Below are 22,122 nucleotides of genomic sequence, written 5' to 3'. Positions count from 1 at the left end.
GAATGTGTCCTTGGAAGGCCGGCTGAAGGACAAATATTGGGTGATATTACTGTGCATCAGTTAAATTGTCACTCCAGTCTTTGAAAAGTACTACATGCTGCTTTTTTCTCAGTAGGTGACTAACACTTGCACATCGTTACTATTAAGTGTATGATCTTTAAAGTGATGCTGAGGGTGAGGATGATGGAAGACTTCTTTTTTTTTTTTTTTAAAGATTTTATTTATTTATTTGAGAGAGAGAGCGAGAATGAGAGAGAGAGAGCATGAGGGGGGAGGGTCAGAGGGAGAAGCAGACTCCCCGCCGAGCAGGGAGCCTGATGTGGGACTTGATCCCGGGACTCCAGGATCATGACCTGAGCCGAAGGCAGTCGCTTAACCAACTGAGCCACCCAGGTGCCCCTGATGGAAGACTTCTGAAAAAACAACACTGAGCTTTTCAGAAATTGCCCTGATTTGTGGCTGGGACTTCTCAGCTGCTGCTTTCAGACATAACATTCCTTCTTTTCGTTTCCATTTGAAGGAGTCCTTTCTTATCATATCCAGATAGATTTTCTATGGCAGAGTAATGAACTATCATCAGTCTTCATTCTGTGATTGACAAACAAAAAAATGGTATCAGATAAGAGGGGAATGGCCTGAATTTTCATTGGAGAAGACTTTCTTTGGAAGAGTGAATTGGTGAAGTGGTTCTGTTTTATTTTGCCTGAAACAAGTAAATTCCAACACATGAAAGTCACTTGGAGTTTTAATATAGTTCATTCTTCTGGGGCAAACTTATTTGAAAATTCCTTTGTGACTCACGGTGTAATGAAATTTCACCAGTTTATTTTGTTAAAGCTAGGAAAAAAAATTTAAGTTAATGGGTATTTTGCTAAATGAGCTGTACTCAGGAATGTGTATAGGAGAGAGGGAGGTCATGCAAATGCATTTTCTTATGGGAATCTTTAATTTCAAATACCACGTGTTTGGAAGGCCAGATGATCTTTACTATCCTTATTATTAAATCCTGGCCGATGAATTTTTCTTCTCTTTTTTTGTAAAAATGGGTCTCTTTCATAATAACAGCAACAGTAATAGATCCAAGATATATTCTTAGTCGTTGGCCTACATCAGTTTTGTTTGTCACCGTATCTTTGGCACTTTCCATAGTACCTGGCGGTAACAGGCACTCAGACATTGTTGCATGGACAGTGTTGGTAATTGTTAATTGCAGAATAATAAATCTTCATTTGTTCTCTTATGTGGTAATAGCTTAATTGGAATTGTTTTTTAAATTACACTAAAAAGCCAACTTATCTTTGTAAGTGTAAGGTTCTGTATTAAAATTTCTTGAATATGTTCTTTCAAAGCTTTAGAATGGATGACTTTGCTGAAATGTTTTTTGCTCTGGGATGGAAATAAGTTTTAGAAATAGCTGTAGTAATTTTAAACTGTTAAGTAGAATTACTGTTGACTGCAGTTTTCTGAGGCTAATGTTACAACACATTCTTTTTTTTTTTAGACTTTATTTATTTGAGACAGAGAGAGTGCGTGCGTCCCTGAGAGCATGCGAGCAGGGGTAAGGGGTGGGGGTGGTTAGGGGGGTTAGACAGGGGGAAGGAATCTCCAGCAGACTCCTTGCCAAGCCTGTAGCCCGAGGCCAGACTTGATCTCACAACCCTGAGCTGAAATCAAGACTCAGCGGCTCAACTGACTGAGCCACCCAGGTTCCCCTACAACACATTCTTAGAGGTTGCTGTCTGTGGGTAGCATGGTAAAAAAGAATTGGGAGGTTTAATAATTAGTATAAACTTAAATATTCTGAAATTTGTTGGAATAATTTTATAGTGAGGAAGAAGTATTTGGTGACTAATTTATATGTAAATACATAAATATAATTTCTCTTTTCTAAAAGTGAATGTATAAAGGAGCTTTAAAATGGTACAAAGAGAAACATCCTAAGTTAATTCTGTTTCTGTTTATTTCAGGGCTGAAAATAGTGAAATCACGTTTCACGGTTAAAAAACTATTAAGAAGGCAATATGGGGACTCCTGGTTCTGGAAGGAAAAGGACACCTGTAAAAGACCGATTTTCTGCAGAAGATGAAGCTTTGAGTAACATTGCCAGAGAGGTGTGTCTGGAAAACCCCCTCTCAATGTTGAGTTGCACAGTTGGGAACGTTGTAAAAATGTTGGGGGGAGATATATATAGACTTTGATTCACTGAGCTGGTTTCAGAATGCTTACTGTGAATAAGATGTTATATATGGCCTCTAAATACTGTATTAGAATAGAATATAGTTACCATCTCTTTATTTGGATATCTGTTTCTCTTATCTAAAATTAATTTTTCATTTTATTTTTTGTGGATTACTGTGAGGTACCTGTAATGTTTTGAAATTTATAATGAATCTTCAGTATTGAAACTTAAGGTAATTAGAATGTGGAAAATATGATAACTATATTATAGAAACACTCGTAGGCCATACAGTTAACATATTCCAGGAGGCACTGTATAAATGTTGACAGAAACAGTCCTTATTTGGTGTCTGCCCAGATTCAGTTGTTTTAGCTGTTTTTTGAAATACTGCAGTGGAATTTTTATGTTTAACTTTCAGCTAGTACCAGAGCTTCTGGAGCATTTTTGTTTCGGTTTGTTGACAACTCAGAAGAAAGAAAAAAATGGAAAGGGTTGTCACCTATTGAATCACTGGCAACATTTCCTGTTGCATATTGGAAATTTAAGATAACTGCCAGCTGTGATTTCTTATTGAGGTGCCAACTTTGTTTCAGACTCTGACTCTATCTGCAGCTGCAGACCTGACCATAAATTAATCTGGTACAAGAATTGGTTAGAGCATTATTAAATTATTTTCTTTTTGTGAGGATTAGTCCCTCGCCACTTCCTTTTTGTTATTCTTAGTAAATAGCTCATTTAGGACTAGTGCCATTTCCTTTTGACATATTATACAGTCTCTTTTTGATCCAGCTCATTGTTACATTTTTTTCCTCTGGTAAACTACTCCGTTAGCTTTTGAATTAGAAGTCAAATTCCATAGAGGGATGTTTGAAGCAAAGAAAAGTTGTCTAAAAACTGTTGGCAAGCTTGTGATACTTTAACAAAATCACTTTTAAAAAATCAAGCGAGATATTTTCAGATAAAGGGGTAAAAGATTCTTTAAAATAAAGTGAAAATGAGATACAAGGATTTTAAGTATTTGCACAAATGAAGCATTTTGGAAGCCACATAGTTTTTTTTTTATTTTTATTTTTATTTTTTTTATTTATTTATTTGAGAGACAGAGGATGAGAGACAGAGAGCATGAGAGGGAGAAGCAGACCCCCCGCCGAGCAGGGAGCCCGATGCGGGACTCGATCCCAGGACTCCAGGATCATGACCTGAGCCGAAGGCAGTCGCTTAACCAACTGAGCCACCCAGGCGCCCCTGGAAGCCACATAGTTTTATTTGAAAACTGAAACTACTCAAAATGTTTACTTTCCAAATTAGAGGGATTTACCCAGATTTCTATAAGGAGAGAAAATGTTGGCACCTTCTAGGCTTTATTGTACTGTCACTAAATATTTGAACTCTCTTTTTGGATCCTATAATGCTTTGTTCACAAAGTGGATGCATTCTAAACATTTAACACTTGAGTGCTTTCTATGTGACAAACACTTCTACGCATTTAAGCTGCATTAATTCATTTAATCTTTTTTTTTTTAAGATTTTATTTATTTATTTGACAGAGAGAGGGACACAGCGAGAGAGGGAACACAAGCAGGGGGAGTGGGAGAGGGAGAAGCAGGCTCCCCACAGAGCAGGGAGCCCAATGCGGGGCTTGATCCCAGGACCCTGGGATCATGACCTGAGCCGAAGGCAGATGCTTACCGACTAAGCCACCCAGGCGCCCCTAATTCATTTAATCTTCACAAAATTCTGAGATTGGTTTTATTATCTCCATTTTAACAAAGAAACCTTTGCACAGAAAAGTTAAGTATCTTTCCTAAGGTCACACAGCCAGAAAATAGCAGAGCTTGGGTTCAAACACGTGAAGTCTGGCTCTAAGGTCTGAGCATTTAACTACTTGCTGTGTTGTGCTGTTTCTCAGTATTCTCCAACTCCCCCATTAATAGTTTCTTTTTTGGTAACTATTCATGATTTTGAAAGTGCTTGCACATCTTGATTCTCACAACAACCTTGTGAGTTAGGAAGGATAGATATTATTATTAACCTTATTTACAGATGAGGAAACAGACAAAACTGAGAGATAAATGTCTAAAAGATACCAGAGCTGAGGCTCAAAATGAGCTACTTACAGCCATGATTTATTCTACTGTACCATACTGCTTCCAGAAGAGGCAGGCTTTGGAGAGTTCTAAGTGTGGCTTTGAATCCTGCCTCTACTAGTTGCTTCTTGAGTAATTTTGTTAAGTAACTACTATGGACTTCAGTTTTCTCATCTGTAAAATGGGAATAATATTGTCTTCCTGTATTACAGGGCTGTTATGATGATTAAAGGACACAAAGCATGTAAACCTTTATCATAGTGTTAGGTTTGCAGTGGGCTATTTTGTGCCTAGTAATAAGTCAGAATTAAAAGTGAGACTAGAGGTAAAATAGTCTTTTTTAAAAAAGAAATTTATTAATATAGGTGTTCTAAAACATGGTTGATCACTAGACTCCCTCAGGGAACTTTTTTAGTGTACAGAGTCCCAGGCTTTACTTGTACTTGCTAAATCAGAATCTGTGGGAGTTGAGCTCAGAAACCTGTATTTAAGTGCATGTGTGCCCATGCATGCACACATACACACAGACACACACTTTTCTTCCTGGGGGATCTTGATGGCCAGTCAGATTTGGGAACCGTGAACCAAAATGCAGAGAAGAAAACAACAACAACAACAACAACAACAAAAACAAAAAGAAAACCCAAAAACAAAATACAGAGAAGATCCTATCCTGGATGGTCTGTTTTTTATACGTACAGGTTGTTTTCCTCCCTGTACGTTATTATTTTGCTATGAAATAACTTAGTTTAATACAGTTATTAAATCACAAATTATTGTATAATAATAAAAGTTATTATTATAAAAGGATTTAAAAGGCCAGTATTTTTAGTTTTTATTTCTATTTTCAGAGCTCTGAATATGAATGTGCCAACTCTTAATAACCTGGTCAAAAGGCTCAGCTTAACCTTCAATATGAAAGGGTCAGTTTCTATTAAGATTCAAGATTTTTATTTGTATGAGTGCCTAATGTGTTATGTAGAGTTTGAAAACTTTCGAGGAACTAGGTTTAGCAGTTTTAATAATTCCTTCATATATTTCTTGTGATTCTTTTTTTTCCTTTAAATAAAGTTTTCATAGCTAATTCTCAGTTGTGCATTCATACATTATTATGTGGTTGACATTTGCAGATCGCCCCTAATCCTTATTTTCTCCCATATGATCATCCCTTTCACAAAAAAAATGCCTGAAACCAAAATGAACAGAACCCCCTTAATGATTAAAAAGGACAAGTAGCTTAATACCCCCTTTTTAATTGTTAAATCTCAACAGTTTTAATTTGTCTTTTCTCACTTCAAATTGTTTTTTGAGATAGGGAATGCCATAAATAAAGAAAAATAACCCCTTTTTCCTCCTGCATACTATTTGCTCAGGTTTCTTTGTTCCTCAGTTGGCCACAAGTCAGGGAACTAGAGGGAATGAGGAGGAAAAGAAAGAAAAGGCATAAACATATTCTGCAAACTGGATAATTTGCATGCTGAAATATGGAACTGAGTACATTTTGGTAAAACATACGTAACATAAAACTTATCTTACCCATTTTTACAAGTATAGGATTCTGTGGCCTTAAGTACATTCACATTGTTGTGCAACCATTATCACCACCCATCTACAGAGTCTTCATTTTGTCAGACCTGTGTACATTTTAAAAAGATGTTTGGATGTTTGAAGACTGCTCTGTGAAGTCAGGAATGTGGATGGATTTAGAAGCCCTGTCCTGTCTGTAGTAGGTGTGTTGCTGCTCTGTGCGGGGAGCATGGGCTCTCATAGCTCTTTGAAGAGCTCAGAGGAGCTGTGTCAGAAGGGGTCACCAGCAAGTCCTCTCGGGTGTCAAAGGACCAATTCACATGCTTTTTTTTTTTTTCCCCCTTGCTTGTTTGGCTTTGATTGTTCCACAGGTTTGGGGGAAATGCAATTAGAGAGTTGACTTTAAGTGAAACTTACCTGAAAGCACAGAGTGTATCAAATTGGGAACCCTTAGGCAGCTAGCTCTCCAAAGGAGAAAGATGAGGGTAACATGGAAGCTACTTATGCCCCCTTACTGCAGTTAGTTTGGCAAATATTATGGTGAGTGTTCCCAGGAAAAGAAATTAAGCCTTTTGAAGGGATAGCAAACAGTCTTTTTAAGGCATCACAGAAGCCTGGAATATTACTGTTCTCCTTGTTTTAGAGCTGCAGATATGAAGAAAACATGTCCCATGCACATCTCTCCAAATGGAAGTTATCAGAATGTTGCTTATTTTTGGACCTTATGATCTAAAAGTCCTTCTAGCTCTAAAATTCTGTGAGTTCCCTTGAGATCCAGGACCCAAAGAGATTCATGCTTATAATGCGCAGGTCTCTTAAATCTAAAGGATCAATGACAAGCATAGAAATTGATAATCTTTTATAGGAGTTAGAGTTTAGCAAATGGAGTGTTCAGAGACTTTTGTTGTTGAGCAGAATGTACATGTAGACATTGGGTGCATAGACCTACTTGTAATAAAGAAGAAAGGAAGCTTTTATGGCTTTTTGACATTTGTGGCTGCTAGGACTTTCAGATTTCATTTTTTTAAAAAAAGATTTATTTGTTGAGAGTGAGCGCATGAGTGGGGGGAGGGGCAGAGGAGAGGGAGAGAGAGAGAATCCTCAAGTAGACTGATGTCATGGAGCCTGATATCATGACCTGAGCCAAAATCAAGAGTTGGACATTTTGACTGAGCCACCCAGGCACTCCCAGATCTCATTTTTCAAAATAGCTTTATTGAGATATATTTCATCCATTTGAAATGTATAATTCAATGGTTTTTGGTATTTTACAATATTGATTTTTTTTAAGTTGTGATTATAACATGTATAACAAAATTTGCCATTTTAACTATTTGCAGACTACAATTCAGTGGCATTCATTGCATTTACAGTGTTGTGCAACCATCACCACTGTCTATTTCTAAAACCTTTTCATTACCCCACAGAGAAACTCTGTAACCATTAAGTAATAACTCCCCATTCCCCCTCTTCCGGATCCTGGTAACTTTTAATAAACTTTATGTCTATGAATTTGTCTAATTCTGAATATTCCATATAAGTGGAATTATACAGTATTTTTCCTTTTGTATCTGGCATTTTTTCACTTAGCATAATGACTTTAAGATTCATCCGTGTTGGGGCGCCTGGGTGGCTCAGTCGTTAAGCGTCTACCTTCGGCTCAGGTCATGATCCCAGAGTCCTGGGATCGAGCTCTGCATCGGACTCCCCGCTCCGCGGGAAGCCTACTTCTCCCTCTCCCACTCCCCCCACTTGTGTTCCTGCTCTCGCTATCTCTCTCTCTGTCAAATAAATAAAATCTTTAAAAAAAAAAAAAAGATTCATCCGTGTTGTAGGATGTATCAGAACTTCATTCCTTTCCCCTACTTCAAATAACTTCATTCCTTTTTTAAGGCTGAATACTTTTCTACCGTATGTATATATTACATGTGGTTTATCCATTTATCTGTTGATGGACGCTTGGTTTTATTTCATTTTGCTGCCTATGGAAATAACAGCCATCCCAGGCATCTAGTAGTGAGAACCAGAAGTTTGCAGGTTTTGATTATGTATTAGCAGCCTGTACAGAAGGATGCAAAGGCAAGAATTGTGCTTAGTTTAAAAGATACTGTCCACTGTTATTGTTTTATGGAATGATAACCATGATAGCTTGGTAGAACTGATGATCTCATAGTATCTCACTATTTTACTTGAGTAATTTATTCATTTTTAGGGCATGGCAAATTAAGGATAAAAAAACTTGGTAAAGATAGCAGTTTTTGAAAATGTAAAGAATTACCATAATCACAATAATTGATCTCAGCTCAGGTCTTGATCTCAGGGTCATGAGTTCAAGTCCTGCATTGGGCTCCATGCTGGGTGCGGAGCCCTAAAAAAGAAAGAAAAAAGAAAAAGGAATAGAGTTTTTAAAAACTGCACAAATTTTGAATGTCATTCATTCAGTAAATGTTTTTTGAGCATCTGTCCTCTGCAGGTGCTATGTCAGATGTGAGGGATAGACAGTGGACAGGTCGAACGTAGTCCTTGCCCTCATGGAGCTTATATTCTATAGGGGGAAATAGACATTAAACAAAGAATTACAGAATGGACTAGTTCAATTTTCAGTTCCCTTTTTTCTTTAAAATTAATGTCTACATTTAACATGGTAATTTCTGTCTTGAAAGCTATGATTGTCAGTGTATGTCACAGTGGCATTTTCAGAATTGAGGAAATACAGTAATCTATTTACAACTGTGTTAAGCGCTTTGAGTGGACAGTAAATGATTTTATTAAAAAGTGTGTGATAGGGGACTTGACATGTTTGGGGGCTTTGGGAAGGCTTCCCTGAGCCCTTTCAACTGAGTTCTGAAGGATGAATGGAATTATTGAGGGGAAAGAGTTGTCAGATGTAGGAAAGAGCTTTCCAGTCAGAGGGAAGAATGTGTGACAAGCTTTTGAGCCTGAAAGAGTATGGAGAATTCGAGGAATAATAACAACAGCTAACATGTACTGATTACTGAGCTCATATTACATACCAGTCACTGTCCTAAGTTCTTTATTTTATTGATTATGAATGCAGGGCATGGAGAAGTGAAGTAACTTGCCCAAGGTCACATAGCTAAAAAGGTAAGGCTGAAATTTGCACTTAGGCTCCTCTGCTTGTAAACGATTGTGCCTCCTGTGAGGTACTGTTAACACTAACATGCACAGCAAGGAGGAGAGTAGCCAGGGAGTAGGCAGGAGCCAGATCATATAAGCCAGTGGTTCTCAACCGAGGGTGATTTTGTCCCCCACAGGACATTTGGTAATATGTGGAGATACTTTTGTCTGTCCAAACAGGAGGAGGGGTGTGCTACTGGTGTTTGTGGGTAGAGACCAGGGATGCTCATACACATCCTACAATGCCCAGGACAGCCCCCACAACAAAGAATTATCTGGCCCAAATAGTCAGTAGTTGAGAACCCTGTTACAGGTTCTTACAGAGTGTATTTAGGATTTGGGTCTGTGTCTGAAGAACGATGGAAAAACGTTGTGAAGGGTTTTGTGTAGGGGTATGACTTGATCATATCTGTGCCTTAAAAGGATGACTTTAGTGCAAATTGGAGAGTATATCTATATCAGAAAGGATATTAGTGGATATGGGGAGATGAGTTGTGATACTTTCAGAGGCAGTGGGGGCCTGGCCCAGAGGGACGGCAGTGGGGATGGTGAGAGATGGTTGGGACAGAGAAGTAAGTAGTCGATGCTCAGTGAGTGATTGTGTTTGAGTAGTAGAGGGGGGAAAGTTTGGATTGTGCCTCTGGGTGGTGGTAGGGATCATTTGAGTGGGAAGGAGTCTTGGAGAGGGAGGACCATGGACTTAGGTGGTATGTGTTGTATTTAAGGTGCCTGTGAGGCATCTAAGTAGAGACTGAAGAGGCAGTTTGCGGATATGGATCAAGAACTCTAAGGAGAGGTCTGGGCTGTAGATAAACACTGAGACCTGTGAGCATGTAGAAGGTAATTGAAATCATGAGTGTGGATGAAATTTGTCTAGGGAGGAAGTGTAGAGTTGAAAATAATCACTCCTAAAAAAAAAAAAGAAAATAATCACTCCTCAGGCTGAGTCCTAAGGCCGCTCCAGGACTTCAAGGTCAAGTCTTGAGTCTTTCTTAATTCTGACACTTTTTTGGTCATCCTTTTGTGCTCGGTTCAGATTGTTCTGTGCAAATCGGATTTGTCTGGAAAGCTAACTTCACAGGAGGCATAATGACTCTTATTTAAAATGCTTTTGAGTGTTCTCAATGGTGGTACACAAAAATTTATTAAAAATTATGAAATGTAAATTAATTTTTTAGAGTTACGAAAAGTGACTTTTTTTAAATTTCTCCCCGGTTAAAAAAAAATTCTCCCCCTTTGTGCTTACTGTCTTTATTAAACAAATCCTTCGAAAGAGTAAATCTATGTTGTTTTTGATCATTTAGAATTCCTTCCAGTGGCATTAGTGCATGAATTCAGCCAATTCCCATTGCGTGCAGACCTTTTTCCATTTTTTTCCTCGTTCACCCCTAGAACTAAGTCAGAGCTCAGGCTCTGTGATGGCCAGCGTCGCTCTGAGTATCTTGCTTTTCCTTGATTTGTTCTTCTAACCAGAATTAACAAGACTGCGTTTGTGTGAGTGTGATTGAAAAATATCTGGTATAGCATTCAGTTGTCATAATCTTCACCATTCCTGTGACTTAGAGGAATTTGGGGAAAAAAATTCAAATAGCACAATATCAGTAACCTAAATGTGAAGACATTATTGGCAACACCCTTTTTCTTCCCCCAAAGTATTTCTGTGAGAACTATGATTCACATTTTCCCCTTTGGTTAGATATGTCACTGCAGATCCAGAATTTCAATTCTCCTGAGCTGTCTATTTATTGGGTTGTATTCAGACCTGAGTAATATAGTCTATAATCTTAAATTTCCTCTCTCATTCCAAAATAATATTTTGCTATCAGAAGGTCTCTGAGTAAAAGGAAGATACAGTTTTTTGACATCAGAAGAAAATGGCTTAAAGTCCGTAGATTTTTATCTAATACATACAGGTATTTGTACTCAGAATTTATATAGTTGGTTTTCAACTACCAAAAGCTTTTTAAAAAGTAGTTAACCATAATTACATTGTAAGATCTAATTAAGAAAAATGGTACCTGAGATTTTTCTACTAAAGGGAAGTTACTAAGAAATTGAGTAATGATTTTGTTAGTCTGGAAACCATAGCAACACCATAAATATTATGTCTCTTAATTTGTCTTTCAGGGTTCTTTGGCATGAGTGTCATGGAAAAATAAACAAAATTAAACACAGTAAACTCTGAGTCTTAGCTACCTGAATTAGTCATTTTCCTTGAATGTTTCACTTTCTAGAATTTTGTATTATACATTTCTTGAAATTAAAGCATAGTCTGTAAAGATACAGATTATTTTTTGTATTTCTTACTCACGCCAGTTGCATGGGTTTTATATTATGGGTATACATGCAAGTTGGCAGCTTGCACTTGGCTTGATTAAGTGCATTTCTGTCAAATTATGAATTTTTTAATACATTTTTTTAAGATTTATTGATTTTAGAGAGAGAGGGAGAGCGAGCTCGTGCATATGAATGGGGGGAGGGGCAAAGGGAGAGGGAGAGAGATCCTCAAGCAGACTCTCGGCTGAGCGTGGTGCTGACTTGGGGCTAGATCCCAGGACCCTGAGATCATGACCTGAGCCAAAATCAAGAGTCGGCAGCTTAACCTACTGAGCCATCCAGGCACCCCTCAAATTACGAAATTTTAATTTGCCTCTCTTGAAAAGTGTTACATGATGACAGTAGGACAGAATTTTAAAGCTAGAGGTTTCCTTTCTTTTAAAGGCATTTGAGTGTGGGTTTTCATGTACTTCTCTTTGAAAATATTAAATGCAGGAAGGTTTTGATAATAGTATAACTACCCATGAGTCTACCACCCAATATTAACTGATACCAGTGTTTTTTGATAATTGCTTCAGGTTAAAAAAGCTAAGGGAGGGAGAAAGAAGACATTATAAACGAAGTTTAGGGCCCCTTTTTCACTTCCTAGGCCTCTCTTTCCACCCGCCCCTTTACCCAACAGTGAACTACTATAATAAAATCATAAAATTTCCTTCCTGTCTGTGTTCTAAAAGCTCGAATACATATCTCCATAAACAGTATTGTTTTATGGGTTTTTGGGTATCGTTTTCCAAGTGCTCAATAGGCATGCGGGTGTGAAACAAGTAGAACCATGTGGGAAGCTGCCAGAATAACAGCTCAGTATGGCTGGAGAGAGGTTGGGGAATGGGAGGAGATAATGCTGGAGAGACCGTAGGGCCAGTCATGAAGGGATTTGTGTGCTGAGGAGTTTAAATCTGATTTTGGAAGCTGTGGAGGAGCCATTGAAGAGTAAAAGATTTTTCGGATTTGATTTGTCACACAATTGCTTTAGCCATCATATGAAGAATGACTGGTGTAGGAGGCAGAAAACTAGCTGGGAAGCTGCTATGGTCATCTTGGCAAGAGGTGCCGAGAGCCTGAATTAAGGCAGTAATAGAATGGAGAGGAAAGTTTGGATGGTAAGAACAGTAAAGAGAGAATCTTGAAGGGAGCTATGTAGTTGAGGTTTGGTGACTGAATGTGGAGGGAGGGTAAAAAAGGAGGAGGAGGCTTGTGATGATTCTTTATCTCAGTTTTTGGGTAACTGGACAGCTACCAAGGAATAAAGAGAGGAAGAGGAAGTTGAAGGGAAAGATTATAAAGTCAATTTGTGATACACTGAGCCTGAGGTTCCAGTGGGACAGCCTCAGTGGTTCATAGCTAGTTGGAGCAGGACTGTGGGAGAAAAGTCTGAGTTGGACATAAAGATTTGCAGATGATCAGTATCATGGCGAGAGGTGGGGGATGGAGGGGGAGCATAGAGTGAAAAGGGAGATCAAGCCCAGAAGCTTTAGAGCTTTGGAGCTCATGATAAATTCTGAGGAAGAGAGGTCGGAGAGTCAGGGGTAAAACTGGGCGATTAGTATTGCACAAAGCCAAGAGATGGGAAATTTAAGAAGGAATTGAGTGGTCAGGGATGTTGGAAGTCCAGAAAGGACAAGTGAGGTAAGAATAGAAAAATCCTATTGGGTTTGGTAGTTACAGGTCATTAGTGACTTGCAGGACCAATTTCAATAAAATTATTTGGGCAGAAGCCAGAATGCAGTCACATGGAGGAAGTGGGAAGTTAGGAGGAGGTGTAAGAAAAGTTGGCTATGAAGAGAAGACAAGGCAGAATCGAACCAGGATGGGATTGTTTGTTTTTATTTGTTTTTGAAAGATGAGAGGGAGTTTGAACCTATCTAATGAGAAGAACAAGCTAATAGAGGAGAGAGTGAAGATGGAGAAGAGAAATCACATAGTTGAGGCAACCTCCCTCAGGAAGATGGATTTCATATCATAACATGGAGTGTGTGTGTCTCAGGAGGGATATAGTTATATATGTTTTATATTTATTGTTATATGGCTTATAATTCTCTGGCCTTTGAATTTTAGGATGATGGATTCAAACTATTTTTTTTTTTTTTGGATCCCAATGAGGGGATTGAATTTACAAGCCTGAGATGAGATTGAGTTGGGTGCTTAACTGACTGAGCCACCCAGATGCCCTTTTTTTTTTTTTTTTTTTAAAGATTTATTATTTGAGAGAGAGCACAAGCGGGTAGGAGGGGCAGAGGGAGAGGGAGAAGCAGACTCCCCGCTGAGCAGGGTGCCCAACGCAGGGCTCGATCCCAGAATCCTGGGATCTTGACCTGAGCCGAAGGCAGACGCTCAACCAACTGAGCCACCCAGGTGCCCCAGCAGGATTTGTTTCAGTTGAGTTTCATACTTGGGATGCCACTGGGAGCCACAGTGAGTTTATTTTAGCCTGTTCTCCTATGCTTATTTTACCAAAAGAGTAACAGAATCCAAATTTGTATAAGGATGCTTTTGGGCATTGGACACCACAAAATACATTATGGCTAATCGTATTTTATTTTGGGATGTTTTATCTTGCTTGTTCCTTGGTGTTTTAGGCAGAGTAATTCAACAGTGTGTAGTATGGAATAGCAAGGGTAGGAGGAGAGTGGGAATGGAGAAAGTGAAGTTAGAATTAGGAAAGGAAGTATTCTAGCTGAAAGTGGTAAGAGCCTGCTTGGAAGAGTGGGGGGAGTCTCTTGGAATGGAAATTAAAGGTGGTTGGAAATGGAAAATCAAGGGATATTGCAAAGTAAGATTTGGTTAGGAAGTAGGAGGCCCTGCGACCTTGGGTTTTGAACAAGTGTGACAAGAGTTCCATTTCTTGAGATTGGAAAATAGGGAAGCAGAGCCTATGCCCTGGAAGAAGAGGTCTCTATGGTCTATGTTTGATGTTTTAAAGATCTGCTAAACTATTTTACCTTTCCAGTGTATAGGGTTCTGATTTCTCCACATCTTTGCCAGCACTAGTTATTCTCTCTTTAAATTTTTTTAAATTTTAGCCATCCTACTGGGTGTGAAGTATCTCACTGTGGTTTTGATTTGCCTTTCCCTAATGGCTAATGATGTTGAGTATCTTTTTATGTGCTTATTGGCCATTTGTACATCGTCTTTACAGAAATGTGTATTCAAATCCTTTGCCCATTTTAAAATGGAGTGATTTATATTTTTTATTGCATCTCATCCACTTTCTTCTCTTCTTTTTTTTCTTTTCCTTTCCTTTCTCTTTTCTCTTCTCTTCTCTTCTCTTCTCTTCTCTTCTCTTCTCTTCTCTTCTCTTCTCTTCTCTTCTCTTCTCTCTCCCTCCCATGTTTTTATTTAAATTCCAGCTTCCTCGGTGTGGCTTTTTCTCTCCCTCTAGTTGTGCAGTTTATTCTGTCAGTTCTCAGGTCCATTTCATGGGTATTCAGAATGATTTGATAGTTATCCAGTTGTGTTCTAGGGATAGGCAAGCATAGGGTCCATTTGCTGCCATCTTAGCTTGCAAATCCGCTTTGTTTTCTTAAATTCCAGAAGAGCATAATACCAAATCCTGATGGTAAAGGAAAAGTCCTTAAAGTAGAAGTATTCAAACCATAGTATGTGGTTAGTTCTCAGCTTTCCTAGAAGTTCTTTCTAGAGAATTTTAAAAATGTTATTTATTTATTTTTTTAGAAGTTTTTAAGAGGGAGAGAGAGTGCAAGCAGGGGGAGGGGCAGAGGGAGAGGGAGAAGCAGACTCCCCACTGAGCAGGGAGCCTATGTGGGGCTCGATCCCAGGACCCTGAGATCACAACCTGAACCGAAGGCAGACGCTTAACTGACTGAGCCATCCAGGCGCCCCGAGAATTTTTTTAATTTTTTTATTTGAGAGAGAGATGGGGAGAGAGCAAGCATGAGCCGGGGAGGGGCAGAGGGAGAGGAAGAGAGAATCTTAAGCTGGCTCCAAGCTCAGTGTGGAGCTGGTTGTGGGGCTCAATCTCACAACCCTGAGATTATGACCTTAGCTGAAATCAAGAGTATCAAGAGTTGGATGCTTAACCAACTGAGCCACCCAGCGCTGCCCCCGCCGAAGTTCTTTTCTTTCTTTCTTTTTCTTTCTTTCTTTCTTTCTTTCTTTCTTTCTTTCTTTCTTTCTTTCTTTCTTTCTTTCTTTCTTTCTTTCTTTCTTTTTTAAGATTTATTTACTTATTTGAGAGAGGGAGAGAGAATGTGTGCATGTGGATGCACGTGCAAGTGGTGGGAGGGGTAGAGGGACAGAATCTTCAAGCAGACTCTACTCTGAGTGGGGAACTTGATGTGGGGGCTTGAACCCAGGACCCTGAGATCATGACCTTAGTGAAACCAAGAGTCCAACGCCCAAACGACTGAGCCACCCAGGCACCCTTAGAAGTTCTTAGTTATGATTGTACGATTCCTAATTAGTATTTGAGTTATAAAGTGAACAGCCAACAGATTTAGAAGGTTTCTGAATTAATACAACCTAAAGCAATTTGTTCCAGGGGGGATCAAGTCCCATGATTTTTGCTATCATTTTATTTTTCCATTTCCCCAAGCATTTAGTGGGAAATGGATTTAATTCTATTCAAATATATCTTTGCTTTTTGTTTTATCATTTTCACTGTTCTAAGAAGAATAGATTTCTATACTTATATGATTGCATATTTCCTTTAGTCATTCTTACTGTGCCTAATATTTGAAAGCATAATGATGAGAAAAACTTTTAGAAACCTAGTCCATTGACCTACTTGATTTCACAAGTAACTTCTGAACCTGAATTTCCAGTTCCTAAATTTTCCTATTAACTTTATTTTAAAAGTTTGAGTCATATAGAGCTTAAAGACTCTACAAATACTTAAATGAATTAGGCTCCTGAATAATTCTGATTTCATGTCTTATGGTAACTTTACCTTTTTTTGTGGTAAAATACATAATTTGCCATTTTAATCATCTTTAAGTATACAATTCAGTGGCATTGAATACATTTACATTGTTGTGCATCCAGCACTATTCTCCATCTTCAGAACTTTGTCATCATCCTATACTGAAACTGTGTACCCATTAGATAAAAATTCCCCATTTCTCCCTTCCCTCCAGCCCCTCAGAACCACTGTTTAACTTTCTGTGCCCATGCCATTTGATTATTCTAGGTACGTCAAATACATAGAATCATACAATATTTGTACTTTCGTGTCTGGCTTGTTTTACTTAACATAATGTTTTCAAGATTCATCCATGTTTTAGCATGTGTCAGAATGTCCTTCCCTCCTGGATCATATTCCACTGTATGGATATAATACATTTTGTTTATCCATGCATCCATTGATGGACACTGGGTTGTTTCTACTTTTTGGCCATTATGGGTAAGGCTGCTTTGAACATTGGTATACAGATATCTGTTTGAGTCTCTGCTTTCAGTTCTTTTGTGTATGTATCCAGAAATGGAATTATCAGATCAAATGGTGATTCTATGTTTAACTTTTTTTTTTTTGCCAACTTTGTTTTAAACTTCATTAATTTTTGTGACCCCTTATTCTTATATCTCATTTATTTTATACCTGTGTGTGTAAAGTGAATGTGTAGAAATCATGCAGTTGTATTCTGAGGGGAAGATGCTAGTGTTACTACCTGGAAGTATGCTTTGTGTACCTATAATTTATCTATTTAAAAATGCATTGGTACAAGTATAGAGTACATGTTTTGTCTATTGGATTCGATTGGAATCACCTTTTGCTTTTTGCTGCTCCTACTCTCAGTATTGCTTCAGGCATCTGGTAGCAATGTGTAGAAAAATACTAAGATGAAGTACTTTTATTTTTTATTTATTTTTTAGGATTTTATTTATTTGACAAAAAGAGTGAGAGAGGGAACACAAGCGGGGGTGGGGGGGGAGGCAGGAGAGGGAGAAGCAGGCTTCCCGCGGAGCAGGGAGCCCCGTGTGGGGCTCGATCCCCGGACCCTGGGACCATGACCCGAGCCAAAGGTAGATGCTTAATGACTGAGCCACCCAGGCACTCCAAGATAAAGTATTTTTAGATCCTGTTTACCTTTTTTAAGCTTGTTTAGTGGCCTTCTTCAGTACCATCTCCAAGGGAGGCATATCTGAGTTTGGATAAAGTTGGCTAAGGAACAAAGGGAAGGGTATTTTTGTGGCTCTGAAGCCCGTGTTCTTTCTGTTACACAGCAGCCAGGTTCCCTTTCCTTTGTGAAAGAAATCTTATCAGAGAGTAGATTTCATTTATCTATAATTTAGGTTTGGTGAGAGAAAACTGGTGAGCTGTTTTAGCATAGAATGTACAGAATTGGCCATCGATCTTGGAAGGATGAAATGGGCATTCTGAATACATTTCTAAAGAAGGCTACAAGTACAAAGCATGGAAATGACAGTCCCTACACATTGCCATGGCTTTGCTGAAATTAAAAAAAAAGTTTGAAAATTTTCCCCAGAAAAATGATACTTTGTAATTTAAAAATGTATTTGCTATCTGCTGAACTTAACCTTGAAGTATTTTTCTATAAAATACGAACTCTAGTAAGAAAGTGGTGTCTACCAGTAGTCAGAGGGGTAAAGAAGGTAAGAATAGCTTTTTTAAAAGATAGAGGCCAATGAAAAATTCATGTGAAAAGATTAATTGCTCTGGTCATGTTATTGTTTAGAGCTTGAGGTTGGCAGATACACGTTTAGGGTTTGTGCTACTAAAAGGCCAGCTAGGCATACTGGGAAAGTGCCAAAATTGGGGTAGTTGAATAAGTGTTAACTCTTAAGCTGTCTCCTCTTCTTAGAAGCCTGCCAGGATCTTGCCAGGGAAAACGAATTGCTCTCTACTTCATGCTCCTTCCCTTAGCGTTGTGTTTCCATGTCCCTCAACTAGATTGAGGACTTCTTTGGGGCAGAGGTGTCACATCTTACCCTGTATTTTCAGAACTGAACATAATTGCTTCCGTACAATAGACCCTTTTAAACATTGGCTGAGTCTCTTAATGTGAGACTTGGGCACAAATACAACACCACAGGAGAAGCAGCTATTGTAGTTATCAGGGGGCGATCTGAATCAGAGTTAGGATGTGGCTGAGAACAGAGGAAGCCACTGCAAGATAGAAATCACTGAGGAGATTTTTAAGTTTCATGTGGTACATCAAGCTGTTTCCTTGTCTCATTTCCTAGATGCGTTGGTCCATGGCCTGAAATTCTTCTATTTATATAGTAGCAGACATCTATTGACACATGGATGTTGTGGGGGTGACAGAAGTATGTAATTTTGTTTTGTATTTCTTAATATTTTTTTAGAGAGAGAGTGTGCACACAAGTGGGTACAGGGAGGGGCAGAGGGAGAGGGAGAGAGAGATAATCTTAAGCAGACTCTGTGCTGAGAGTGGAGCCCGATGTGGGGCTCCATCTCATGACCCTGAGATCATTACCTGAGCTGAAGTGAGGCTTAATGGAGCACCGTGAAGTCCTGGATGGAGGTAGGTGGCCTGCAGCTGTTCATATGGAGCAAGTCCTGGGAAATAAGGGGGAGATCTGACTGGGAGGGACCTTATTTCTATTTGTGCTTTTCTTCTCTCTCTCTTGTCTTTGTGCTAGTCTGTGGAATTTTGCTTTAACCAGAAGTACTGGGGAGCCAGGGGAGGGCTTTACACCGCTCACTGATATGATCGGAAACGTGTTTTGAAAGGCAGATTGGCAATCCTGTAACATTGTAGAAGGGAATTATAGGGCAGCTTCTGGAGGCAGGTAGGTGAATTTGAAGGCAGTTGCAGTTGTAGTGTTCAAACAAGAGATGAAGAGTTCCTATTGTGTAATTTCACAGATACGAAATTTTGAGAATGGGTAAATTTGTAGAGACAAAGTACCATTAGTGGTTTCCAGGAGCTGGGAGGAGGGGGAACGAGGGGTGCCTACTAATGGGCGTGGTGGGGAACATATCCTGGAATTAGATGGTAGTAGTAGTTGTGCAACCTTGTGACTGTAGTACCGAAAGCCACCAAATTGTCTAGTTGTAAGTGGTGAATTTGATGGTATGTGATTTGCATGCCAGTTTAAAAGGAGGAAGATACGAAGAGTTCCTGAAACAGAAACAGCATAATAACAGCATAACAGGCCATGGGGGTGAGAGAAACCCAGCGGTAGAGAATTGGCAGTACTTTAAGACTGGATATTGGCAATGTCCAAAATGAAATAGAGTCTGAAGTTTCTAATTTGTATGACTGAATTGATAGGGAAAGAAATTTTGGAAAAAGTGAGTTTGCAGAGACATAATGAATTGTGTGAAATGTTTTGAACGTGGAATCAAGGCAAGCAGTTAAAAATAAAGGCGCAGATTTCAGGAGAGACTCTGGGCTAGAACAAAGAAACGAGTGTACAGGAGCTGACTGAGGTGGTCACACAGCTGAGCGAGAGGGTATCTTGTCCGCCCACCTGCTATGGACGGTCGTGTCCCATCTACTCCTTACCCTCACAGCTGGTGTGCAGGTTGTTGTTGTTGTTCGTAAATAAAGCTGAATCTTTATATTACATTTCAGGCAGAGGCAAGGCTGGCAGCAAAACGGGCTGCCCGGGCAGAAGCAAGGGATATACGCATGAGAGAACTGGAGCGACAACAAAAAGAGGTAATCTAGGGGGGATGATCCTCATTCTGTGCTAGTCTCAAATAAATTAATACTTGGCTAGTTTCCTTCTGAAATAAATCTGGTTCCTGTTGAAACACTGGGAATAGTATAACCTGATGTGTATATTTTAACAAGCCATTCTATGACAGCAAATTAAATATAATATTTGCTTTAAATAATAACAGCAAACACATAAATAGCTCTTACTGTATGCATTGTAGCAAGTTGTTATGGTGTGATAAGTGCTTTACTTATATTAGCTGAAGTCAGCTTAGAGATGACAAAGTTATTTACTCTAGTCCTAACTGTCTTAGAGTTTAGGTTAATGATATTATGATATCTACATAGTAAAACACTGTGAAGTCATTCAACCTTACAGTTTTGAAGCATATTTAATAATGGAGGAAGATATTCATGCAAGAAAATTAAAAACAACAACAACAACAATTGTTAAGACTGGTAGGACTCCCATTGTGTGTTACAAAAACTATCATATATAGGGACAAAAACTACTTAGAAATGATTACTATCAATACTTTGGTTTGTCAATGGTGGAATTGATTAGTTTTGGTTTTTTCTTAGTGCTTTTTTATAGATAAATTTCAATACATTTTTATCATCAGAAAGAAAAGCAAAAAATAGAAAAATAAAATAGGCATATAGAAATTGGGCTGCTTTAAAATGAAATAAATACTCTTTTTAACTCTTCCCTTCTGACATCAACCTGACTCTGAAAATTCACATAAAAAATATTTCTGATGCCATATTGGTATAAAGGGGAAAAAGCCTGCAGGATATTATTAATAGTATTAAACACTTTATTTTGATGTTGGTGGTGGACTGCTGCTAATGTGTTGAAGACAACTGTATAGATTTTATTCACAGCTCAAAAACTAAACCAAAAAGCAGTTGATACCTATGTTGCTATTTTTGTTTTTGATCTCATATATAGTTTCAAATATTGAATGCAATTCTTCGCTTAAAATGAAAGTGTTGCAATGCACAGTCTTTTATACTCCTAAAATTACAGTAAAATTATAAGGAGATTGTTGCAAAGTGTAAGTTCCATTTCCTCTAAACTGCAGAGAGCCATATATCTCTTCATTGTTGAGCATATTTAGCTTAGTAATTATCTGTATTTTGAATGTGTAACTTATGTTGAGCTAACGATCACTGCTCTTCAGGGCAAATGTATAGGATTAATTTAAGACTTTTCAGATCATGCAGTATGTTGGAAACTTCAGTTGATGAAACTTTTGCATTTGTAGCACTGTCATTATTCCTTTGATCGGAAATGGGGACAGATTCAGAAGTGGCTGGTAGGCCAGGATTGCCTGCCCTGCATGTTGTGATCAGTTGCTGAAATAATGCAATCTTGAAGTAAAACATTCACTAATAGTTTGCCAAGTAGGAGTGTTTGCCATGTTTGAACCTAAAGGTTAGAGTGTGTCTCTTCTGTCTGTAGTGGACCAAATACGTACTTGGAGTCCATCCATTTTCTGTTGTAGTCTACAGCCTCACACTTTTGTCATGAATGCTCTTGACCAAGAAAGACTGAGTGAATGGATGTGTTTTCTTTCTCTGAGTTTGTTCTTGTCTCCCTCAAATTTGTCCCCCTCTCCTTTCCCTCTCTCTTTTACTCCCTCCTTCCCCCCTTCCTTTCTCTCTTTTTTAAAAAAACTAGGCAGAAATGTCCTCATTGAGAGATGACCCAAGTCATTCTTTAATTTTCTATGAAAATTACTCTTATGTTTTCACTTCTCTCAGTTCCTTTTCGAATCTTCTACCACCACTCCCAAAGAGCAAATCGTGAACCAGTAAAATATTAGTTATTGGGAATCATTCCTAAATTTGAACTTTTTTCAATGTTGGTAATTTCACCAGCTGTCTCCTATTGCAGAGGTTCTTCCTGCATGTGAATAGGCTTGGGAGATGGAGCAGGAAGCCTTAAAATCTCACGCAGACTTTTGAATGTATGTATATTTTTAAGTGAAATGCCCCACAGGTGTTATGAACACAAGATTCTCAAGGGAGTCTGTGATCCCTAAAGGGTTAGGAACCACTGATTGCTGTTAAACAAGAAATTTTTATAAGCAAATTCCTTCTGTAGCAGCATTTTGAAGTACAACCAGAATTAAAATATTTATGAGTGTAAAAAATATTTATGACAGTACTGACCTACAGATTTAAAACTTTATCATACTTCTCATTGTGATATTTTAGAAAGGAGAGAAAGATGATGTTTGGT

General features: G+C 38.5%; 1 protein-coding gene across 18 annotated transcripts in view; it reads left to right on the top strand.

Annotated features, from left to right (window-relative positions):
* LRRFIP2 (LRR binding FLII interacting protein 2) overlaps window positions 1-22,122 on the top strand; it is a 107,094-nt gene that overhangs the window by 18,123 nt on the left and 66,849 nt on the right. For 10 of the 18 annotated variants that reach the window (XM_081824219.1, XM_081824251.1, XM_081824273.1 and 7 more), the window contains exons 2-3: window positions 1,968-2,111; window positions 19,788-19,874. In XM_081824219.1, coding sequence (XP_081680345.1) covers window positions 2,022-2,111; window positions 19,788-19,874 — 177 coding nt within the window. In that variant the 5' untranslated portion in view covers window positions 1,968-2,021. Of the gene's footprint in view, window positions 1-1,967; window positions 2,112-19,787; window positions 19,875-21,142; window positions 21,194-22,122 lie in introns of all 18 variants that reach the window. The other 8 variants (XM_081824228.1, XM_081824203.1, XM_081824184.1 and 5 more) reach the window with 1 other exon arrangement.

The sequence above is a fragment of the Leptonychotes weddellii genome, chromosome 1, assembly GCF_054177405.1.
Source record: "Leptonychotes weddellii isolate Sample4059 chromosome 1, ASM5417740v2, whole genome shotgun sequence".
Classification (NCBI taxonomy): Eukaryota; Metazoa; Chordata; class Mammalia; order Carnivora; family Phocidae; genus Leptonychotes; species Leptonychotes weddellii.
The sequence above is the reverse complement of the archived record's forward strand: the minus strand, read 5'-3'. Positions and strand labels throughout refer to the sequence as shown.